The 9154-nt window shown below is 39.9% G+C and overlaps 1 protein-coding gene across 1 annotated transcript in view; it reads left to right on the forward strand.

Annotated features, from left to right (window-relative positions):
* Nucleotides 1–2502: 2502 nt before the first annotated feature.
* Nucleotides 2503–9154, forward strand: part of dhx15 (DEAH (Asp-Glu-Ala-His) box helicase 15) — a 67926-nt gene continuing 61274 nt past the window's right edge. Inside the window, exons 1-4 of the mRNA XM_037675898.1 lie at nucleotides 2503–2562; nucleotides 5242–5521; nucleotides 7938–8131; nucleotides 8327–8486. Coding sequence (XP_037531826.1) covers nucleotides 2558–2562; nucleotides 5242–5521; nucleotides 7938–8131; nucleotides 8327–8486 — 639 coding nt within the window. The 5' untranslated portion in view covers nucleotides 2503–2557. The remainder of the gene's footprint in view (nucleotides 2563–5241; nucleotides 5522–7937; nucleotides 8132–8326; nucleotides 8487–9154) is intronic.

Below are 9154 nucleotides of genomic sequence, written 5' to 3' on the forward strand. Positions count from 1 at the left end.
CCTGAGGAATTGCCGATGGGGGGAGAGACGATGAGAGCGGTGAGCGGTTCTGATAAGGATGGAATAATCAACCAGTTCCCTTCGGTGAAATCCATGAACATTCTCGAGGTATGTCGAGGAATGGCCAAGAATAACGTTCATGAGAATCCAAGAGTCCTGAAATGATGACACAATGTTTATTCAGCTGATTTCTTCTGGTTTTCAGTTGGAAATTCCTCAGGGAGGGGGTGGTGAGCGTCAGATCACATGTACTCCAGGCAAATTCAGATAAGATGGCCTTCAAGGCCAGCCAAGGGAGCCAAATTCAGATAAACACACAGTTGTTTTGGGGATAGGCAGAACTTAATGACATCTACCTTGAGTCTGTGTTGGTCCACTCATTTCTGAAATGTCAAAATTACATGGCCACATCGATGGAACGTGACTGAGTAAAATCCTAGAGATCTGATCCATTCTGCCCAAAGCATTTGAGTCTGGGTACTCGAGACACGAACCAAGCCATCATAAAGGCAAGCAGCGTGATCGGGTCCCAATTTGCTGCCGACGACGTCCTTGATTGTTGATAAAACCAGCCACCAGATGAATTAAAAAAAGCAGAAACCATTTATCATAAATCCAATTTAATATGTGTCCTTAAAATCCACAAATGGCAGCAGAGATAGACACATCATCAAGTCTTAAAGTCAATGAGATATCAAGCTGCGTGCGTGCCAACAGGGCAAACCGGCTCACCTAAAGCCTGTCTTCTCTTAAAGAAATGTTATCAATTGTGTTGAGGGACCATCTGATCAAAACAAGTCCATTATTATGATTCGGAAGATATGCAAGAGAGGCTCAGAAGCACTTTCACAGACAGACAGAGCAGCAAAGCAAAGCGGAGAGGGAGGGGAAAAGCATCCGACCTTGGCAAGAGCAAATGGTGAAACAATGGTTTCTGAAAGCTGAGAAAATGCACTTGATAGACTTATTGTGGTAACCTCACTCCTGCTGTTGTAGGAAGCCCACGAAGCAGCACCTCTGTGACCCTCCAACCACACATTCACGGTATGAACAAGTGAGCCCAGCCAGCTCTTGTCAAATCTGGGACATGTGGGAGTCTCGTCCCTCCTTATGCAGGACACAAGATAGAGGTCCAGAACAGTCCTGCCTAAATGGGGATGGTTGTCAGGTCTGCATTATGCAGCTTGTTAGCAGCACTCAGGCTGTGTAATGGCAGTGATCATTCTGTGTGACAGATTATTCATCACTTTACAAATGTAGAGGATAAATTTAAGCTCTTCATTAATTCAAGTATTTATTTCACACCTATGGGTTTCCTAGTAGGATAAATACATTTGTGCATTTTGACAAATTGGACACATTAAAATGAAAATATGAAACAAATGTTATTTAAAAATTAGACTAATGCAGATACAAATTTGCTACTTCTACACATAAGATGATCAAAGTAAAAAAAAACCTTTGGCATGAAATGAGATTCCTTGAAGCATTACTCTTTGTTTTCTTATTATTGCCAATTTTTAATTTAAAATTCATCAAAGTATTCAGATTGGACTTCTTTATTATTATATATCATTGAACAAAATGTCATTTTTTATTCAGTCACTGACTTACATTTCAAAGTTACCTTGGTGTTCACTGGCTATAGTTACCGTATATGCGTTATATTTATTTATATAGTTGAAGGTGAAAGACAATAATATTTTTGCTCAAGTCTGTGCATGTGTGTGTTGTCCACAGTGTTTGCAAACTATCTCATAAACCACTGAACACATTTTAATAAAACGGATAAAGAAATGATTGGATGTACATCTTCAACTGATTAATACTTGGAGTCAACTCCATTCAAGATGGCTGCCACAGATAAGTGAAATTAACCTCCTGAGACCCACATCCTAGTGTTGAGGATGATGATTTTAGACCCTTCTTCGCGCTGTTCCCTCTTCAGGGGTTGCCACAGCATGTCATCTCCTGTCCTCTGTCCTCACTCCAACTACCTCCATGTCCTCTCTAACTGCATCCTTAAAGCTCCTCTTTGTCTTTTTCCCGGCAGCTATATTTCTACCATCTGTCTACCATTCTGTCCCTCTGGACATGTCCAAACCATCTCAGTCTGGCCGCTGTAACTTTATCTCCCAGTTGTTCAACCTGTGCTGTACCTCTGATGATCTCATTCATCATCTCATCCATCTTTGTCACTTCTAAGGAGAACATTCCAGTTTTGTCTCCAGTCTTTTTGTCAATGCCACTGTCTCTAAACTTTACAACATACTACATTTTCACCACTATCTTGTAATCTTCTCATACCTTTAGGGTTGTGGGGGTTACCAGTTTTTTTTAAGGGTGGCCATTGCCCTCCCTTGCCCCCCTTTGGTGGCGCCCCTGAGCTTGAGCATCCAGTCTCCAGATGCAGTGAAGACCTCCCATATCAGCGTCCTCCCTCGCATCCAAATTCTGACTGCTTCTGCACTCTGGTAGACTACATGCTCAACACCATCTGCAGGAAATCTTAAATTCAGGACGTTTTCTGATCCTCGCAGCATTTAACTCATTAAAGATGAGGTAAGAACAGCTTCCGGTTGTGGTGCCACTGGTGTTTTGACAGTTTTCTACAGGCTATTCATTGATTTAGCCTCGTTTTGGACAAATTTCCGGTGTCCTATGCCCAAACGAGACCGTTTAACCTTAGGGGACAGTTATTCCTCTTGTAAAAACAAAAAACAAAACCGTTCACTGTGTCAACCCCAAGCGTCAAACTTGAGGTTTGTTCATGTAGCTATGCTAACACATGCTAATATGTTCGCGCTAGCGAGAATTATGGCATGCATTTATATGTCTGGTACAGGATTTAAAGCCGATTATGTCTGTTATTAGAGTGTAATTCAGTGCGCAAAAATCACATTTATTAAGATTCCCTACAACCGGCTTGCTCTTCTCCAAACGCGGCTAACAACATGACATGCTAACCGATGCTAGGCTAAGTTCAGCTCATGTAGAGGTCATAACGAAGACACATACTTTAATGCCCCAATAATTTAAACTTTTTGATTTTTACTCATTGCATACAAAAGGAGCCTGACTCGTGTGTGTAGCTTTGTCCTGGCAGGTGTGTCCATGTGATGACATTAATGTGAATGCTGCTCCAATAATCACTATTGTTTCCATCAAACTACATCTATTTGCATATATATTATATATATATAGCAGCTGGTCAGATGATCTCAACGTTTGAGAAGGAACATGTGGTCGAATTAGGTCAGAGAGAGGTGTGAGGGTGCAAGGGCATTTATCAACACGGACTTAAGCTTAGCTATCTGCTTTAACTGGAAGAAGCTTTTTTTGTAGAACAGAGTTAAACTGTTTATTAAACTAAAAGTCAGTCCAACAATTTTCAGTCAGGTCATCTAGACAGTTTCATTTTTTGTGCTGAAATGTTTCACCTTCCATCTGGAAGGCTTCATCAGTCAAGGAAATACACAACACAAAATATCCTGATGCATGCTCAATAATCCAGGTAGAAAAATCTAAAAAAAAAAAAGTTCAATCTGGTCCTCTGGACACAACACAAAACTGATTCTTCCCACCAACAGCTTACTCCAAAGTGGAACAAAACAGTTTTGTTGGTGCTAAGATGGTCTCTTTGGCACGCCCCTTCCCCTGCCGGTCCTCTTCCTCGTTGACAGTCATGTCAAACTGGTTCAAAACCAGCAAAGTCCATGCTCAATAATCCAGGTATACAATCCAGTCTAAAACCATCCCGAGATTCGTCACAGACTGCTTAAGGAAAGGCTGAAGAGAGTCAAGGTTTACAGGATCAGTGACAACAGTAGAGCTAGGGCTAAACACAATGACTTCAGTTTTCTGATCATTAAAACTTAAAACATTTGAAGCCATCCATGCCTTGATGTCATCAAAACATTTTAAAGGAGGGCGAATGGAGCAAGAACTGTTAGGTTTTAAGGGCAGGTAAATCTGACAATGTTCAGCAAAACAATGAAATGAAAGGACATGTTTTCTCAGGATATATCCCAAAGGCAGCAGATAGTGAAAATAAAAGGGATCCAAGAATTGAGCCCTGTGGGTGCCCACAGGAAAGAGGCTCTGACGTGGATACACTATTTCCAACCTTAACACAGAAACTCATTTGCAAAGGAGTAGTATGTAAAAACATTGCTTACTTGCTAAATTTTTGTCTTCTAACGCAACTTTTACCTTCTGTCTTGCTAATATTTGCTTTTAGATATGGTTTTGGTCATTTTAGCTTTTAGCTACAGGTTTGCTACATTTAGCTTTTAGCAACTGATGTTACATTTACATTTAGATGGGCAGCACGGTGGCACAACTGGTAGAGCTGCTGCCTCTCAGCAAGCAGGTCCTTGGTTCAAACCCCGGTCCAGGGGCCTTTCTGGGTGGAGTTTGCATGTTCTCTCCGTGCATGCGTGGGTTTTCTCCGGGTACTCCGGTTTCCTCCCACAGACCAAAAACATGCATGTTAGGCTGATTGGTAACTCTAAATTGCCCCTAGATGTGAGTGAGAGAGTGAATGTTTGTTTGTCTCGTTTGTCTCTATGTGTCCCTGTGATGGACTTGCGACCCGTCCAGGGTGTACCCCGCCCCTCGCACAGTGATTGCTGGACATGGGCACCAGTGACCCCCGTGACCCAAAATGGAATAAGCGGGTAAAGAAAATGGATGGATGTTACATTTAGCCTTTACCGACATTACTGCCCATTTTTCCTTTCCGCTAAGGCTAGCTCATTTGAGCTTTTAGCTACTGTTTAGCTAATTTTAGATTATGTTCTGCTTCTTATAACTTTAGCAATGCATTATTTTGAAAATGTGATCTGTCATTCATGTCATTCACTGCATTTTTGCAGAAATGCGTCTTTAGTTTGCTTTTGGAGTCCTTTTGAGGTGCAAAGTAAAATGTCACAGTCTTAGACAAAAACAAAAATGTTAAAAATTCTGGGTAATTTTTTTCTTGGTGTAAAAGTTAATTAGTTTATATATGATCTGTGCTTGCTACTCTTGTTTAATTAGATTTTTTTTGGTTGTGAAAAAGAATGCGCAGTAATATTTTTATGTGATTTCTATATACGGGGGTTAAAATTTGTGCACCATTTGTTCAAAGTTCTCCATCTAGCTCTATTCACACCCTCTCTGATGTTGTTAGCCTAATTTTGTTTCTTTTCACCTGCAGTGTGTTATGTCATTGTAACCTCATTCATCTTTCTATCAAAGGCGTGACAGGGACCGCAACCGGAATCGAGATCAGGATCGAGACCGTGATAGGAACCAGACCCCCCTCAACCCAGCAGCAGCCAACTTCCTCAAGCAACCCCCCGTTCATCAGCAGATGAATCCTCTCACCAGCCTGCCCCACACGTCACGCTACCATGAGATCCTGAAGAAACGATTGCAGCTGCCGGTCTGGGAGTACAGGGAGAACTTCACTCACATCCTGACACAGAACCAGTGTTTTGTACTGGTGGGAGAGACAGGCTCAGGAAAAACCACGCAGGTAAAATTAGAAGAAGTCATTAGCTGCACAAAAAAACAAACAAAAAAACTTAGATGTGTCGTAGTAAATCAGAGTTTGATATTCGGTGATTAAACTTGGTTTAATGTTATGAAAAAAAAACACGACGGAATGAAGGATTCATGTATTTTAAATGGTCTCCTCTGGATTTAATTCGCAGGAAGATAAATTGAACTATTTATTGTTAGTTGTAGAAGAAGCAGGGATGTCTGGTTTTTACATTTGCAAGGGAAGATGAGAGTAAATCACTGCGTGAGTTTGTTTCCTCCTGAGGTGAATATAAAGTATCCTCCAAGCACTTCACATGTAGAGAAGTATAAGCTCGTCAGTGCTTTAAAATAAATCATATTTTTTATTCCTGTGGTTTTTACATGCCCGTGTGTCTTTCTGTATGCCAGCAATGGATGGAAGTTTAGCATCCTTTTTTTAAATTAGCTATAATCCTCCAAAAATCCATTACAAAAAATTCAGAAGGGAATGCACATGATCTTGTCCTGTTAATGTAGCTTAACTCATTATCACTTTCAGATTAATTTCAAATAAAATCACAGTTCTAATAATATCACTCATGCTGTTCTTTTAAGCATTTTAAGCAGCTGGGATGGTTACAGATCGGCTCTTTAAATCCTAAAGAGAGATGCTGATATTATCTTTTTTTCTCTTCCCAACCTCTTATTGGCATTTTTGTACCTCTTACTGGTTGGTATTTAAAAGACAACTTAAATGGCAATGACTTACTGTCATTGCAACTATATCATAAGTTTTTGTGGACCGGTAATGAATAGTTAATATTTTACCTGTTGCAGATAGCTCTTTGAATGAACTCAGTTGGAGAAGTAATTTAATTTTGACCAGATTGGGGAGCTAATAACTAGTCTGAGTGTAGGCAAGACCAAAATGGATTGCTACCATTTAGAAACAACTCAATCAATTTCAAAAGTAATATAATGATATTCAATATGTCAATATTTTTATAAACCTTTATACCAATGGCTCCCAACCCTGGTCCTTGCGGAACACCATTCTGCATGTTATAATTGTTTCCAAGCTTTGACACACCTGATTTGAAAGAATGGGTGATTAACAGGATTTGGCAGAACTTGATGAAGTAATTAAATCACTGAATCATGTATGGTGGAGCAGAGAAACAACTAAAACATGCAGGATGGTGTTCCTCAAGGACCAGTGTTGGGAACCACTGCGTTATATCACCATTTGTTTTACCTGACAGTTATTTACATCGTAATTGTGTGTTTTAATGCAAGCATAAATAATGACAACTGCAGCCAGCTGTAGCACTTTCAGTGCTGTCTAAGGAACTCCAGACAGGAATAAAAAAAAAACTTTGTTAAAAACAAAGGATAAATATGTAAATGTTTATAAAACAGATAAATTGCATTTGTGCAAATCTGCGGTATGAATTCTGAGTGCTGAATGATTTTGCCAAAATTTGCTGAAGAAGTTAAAACTGAGTTTTTAAAACTAAAAGACGAAGAACACTAGCTGAACTACCATGAACAAAGCACCCTGCAGAAAGAAGCTACTTGCTAAAGTGCCAAACTGTAGACCTAAAAGTAGCATAACACTAGCTTAAAGTGGCTAAAAGCTAGCTAAAAGCAGCATAACAGTAGCTGAAAGGTAAAGGTAGCAACAGGCTAACTAAAAGTAAGTAAAGTCTAGCTAAAGGTTAAAGTAGCAAAATGCTAGCTAAAAGCTAATGTAGCAAAAGTTTAGCTAAGAGTTGTTATAGGCAGACTAAAATGTAAAAGTAGCAAAAGGCTAGGTAAAACTACAAGTCGGGAATATTGGCTTCAAGTAGCAAAGGTCTTTTGTCGACCTTGGTCTTGGCTTTGCTTGAACTAGCTTGACTACTTGTCAAGTTCTATTTTTACAAAGTTCATTCGGAGTTATCTACAACAGGTGAGATACTAGATGTTCATAACTTTTCCATAGAACCTCACTTACAAAGATCCATACTATCCCTTTGAAAAGAGTGAACGCATCTCCTGAGCTTCTTTTTTCATAAAGGACAACACTTTAGTGCGATTTTCAAAAATCCGGGTTTTAGTCAGTATTGACTTTGCAGATCATGACGAATTGTAAAAATAATATTCCAAAAAATAAATTGCTGATTGAACAGAATGTTTGATTGTTTGGCAGTAGTAATTGAAGCTAATCTACTTAGTACGTTATAAGCTGCTCTGCTTTAATCTGTAATTTGTTGATGATTGCTTATTTTAAAAGTCAAGTCAAAGTCTAAGTTTCATACGCACCACATGTGGTACATGTGGTGGAATGAAATTGTGTACACAGGGTCCCAATTACATCCAACAAAAGTTTTAAAGTTTTAAAACCTAAGAAAAAAACCCATACAGACTTCTTCACTTGTGTTCATCAGATCCCTCAGTGGTGTGTAGAGATGATGCGTTCAGTGTCAGGACCAAAGAGGGCGGTGGCCTGCACCCAGCCCAGGAGGGTGGCAGCGATGAGTGTGGCCCATAGGGTGGCAGATGAGATGGACGTCACTCTGGGTCAAGAGGTGGGATATTCCATCCGGTTTGAGGACTGCAGCTCCGCCAAGACTGTGCTCAAGTAAGAAGTTTAGTCTACTACACAGATATTGAGCTAAAGTTTCTGAGAATCAACATCAGCACACACTCAGAGTACTAGAGAGAAATGCTAGACCTTTACTTTTAAAGCAGGTTTTGTCAAATAAATCCAAGATGCATTATGGGAAAGGCTTCATGTCTTGAGCAGTTAGTATTGCACCTTCTTTTTTTCTCTCAGGTACATGACAGATGGAATGCTGCTGCGGGAGGCCATGAATGACCCCTTGCTGGAGCGGTACGGCGTCATCATTTTAGACGAGGCCCACGAGCGCACCTTAGCTACAGACATCCTCATGGGGGTCCTCAAGGAAGTCGTCCGCCAGAGAAGAGACCTTAAGGTACTGGCCTAATTCTGAAAAAAATTGGGACATTGTGTAAAATATTAATAAAAATAGAATGCGGTGATTAGCAAATCTACTGGTAATCCCATATGTAGTTCAAAATGGAACATAGAAAACATATAAAATGTTTATGCAAAAAGTTGAAACAGTGCCGTGTTTCCTACAGTGTGGCAACAGTTTGTAAACATCTCGGAACTGAGGAGACCAGCTGCTGGAGTTTTTTAGAGCAGAATGTTTTCCCATTTCTTGTCTGAAATAAGATTACAGCTGTTCAACAGTCCTGGGTCTTTTTTCATGGATTTTCTGCTGGATTTAAAAGACAATTTATGCCCCTTTTCCATTAGTACCGGTACGGGCCGGTACAGCCCGGCTCTACTCTACTCGGTACGGTACAGGTTGTGTTTCCATTATGCTTTCAGTACCGGTTCCAGTGGGCGGGGTTCAAATTGACGTCACGGCCTCTCACCAGCTGGTGGCGCTGAGACCTGTTTTCAGTACAGGTTGAGAATTTATGTTATTTTGAAGTTGTGTGTATGTGTGTATGCATGTATACATGTGTATAAATATATATATATATATATATACACATATATATATATATATATATATATATTTATACACACACACAAATATATATGTACACACATATGTGTATATATTTATGT

Source organism: Nematolebias whitei, chromosome 1 (assembly GCF_014905685.2).
Source record: "Nematolebias whitei isolate Nwh7 chromosome 1, NemWhi1, whole genome shotgun sequence".
NCBI classification, from domain to species: domain Eukaryota; kingdom Metazoa; phylum Chordata; class Actinopteri; order Cyprinodontiformes; family Rivulidae; genus Nematolebias; species Nematolebias whitei.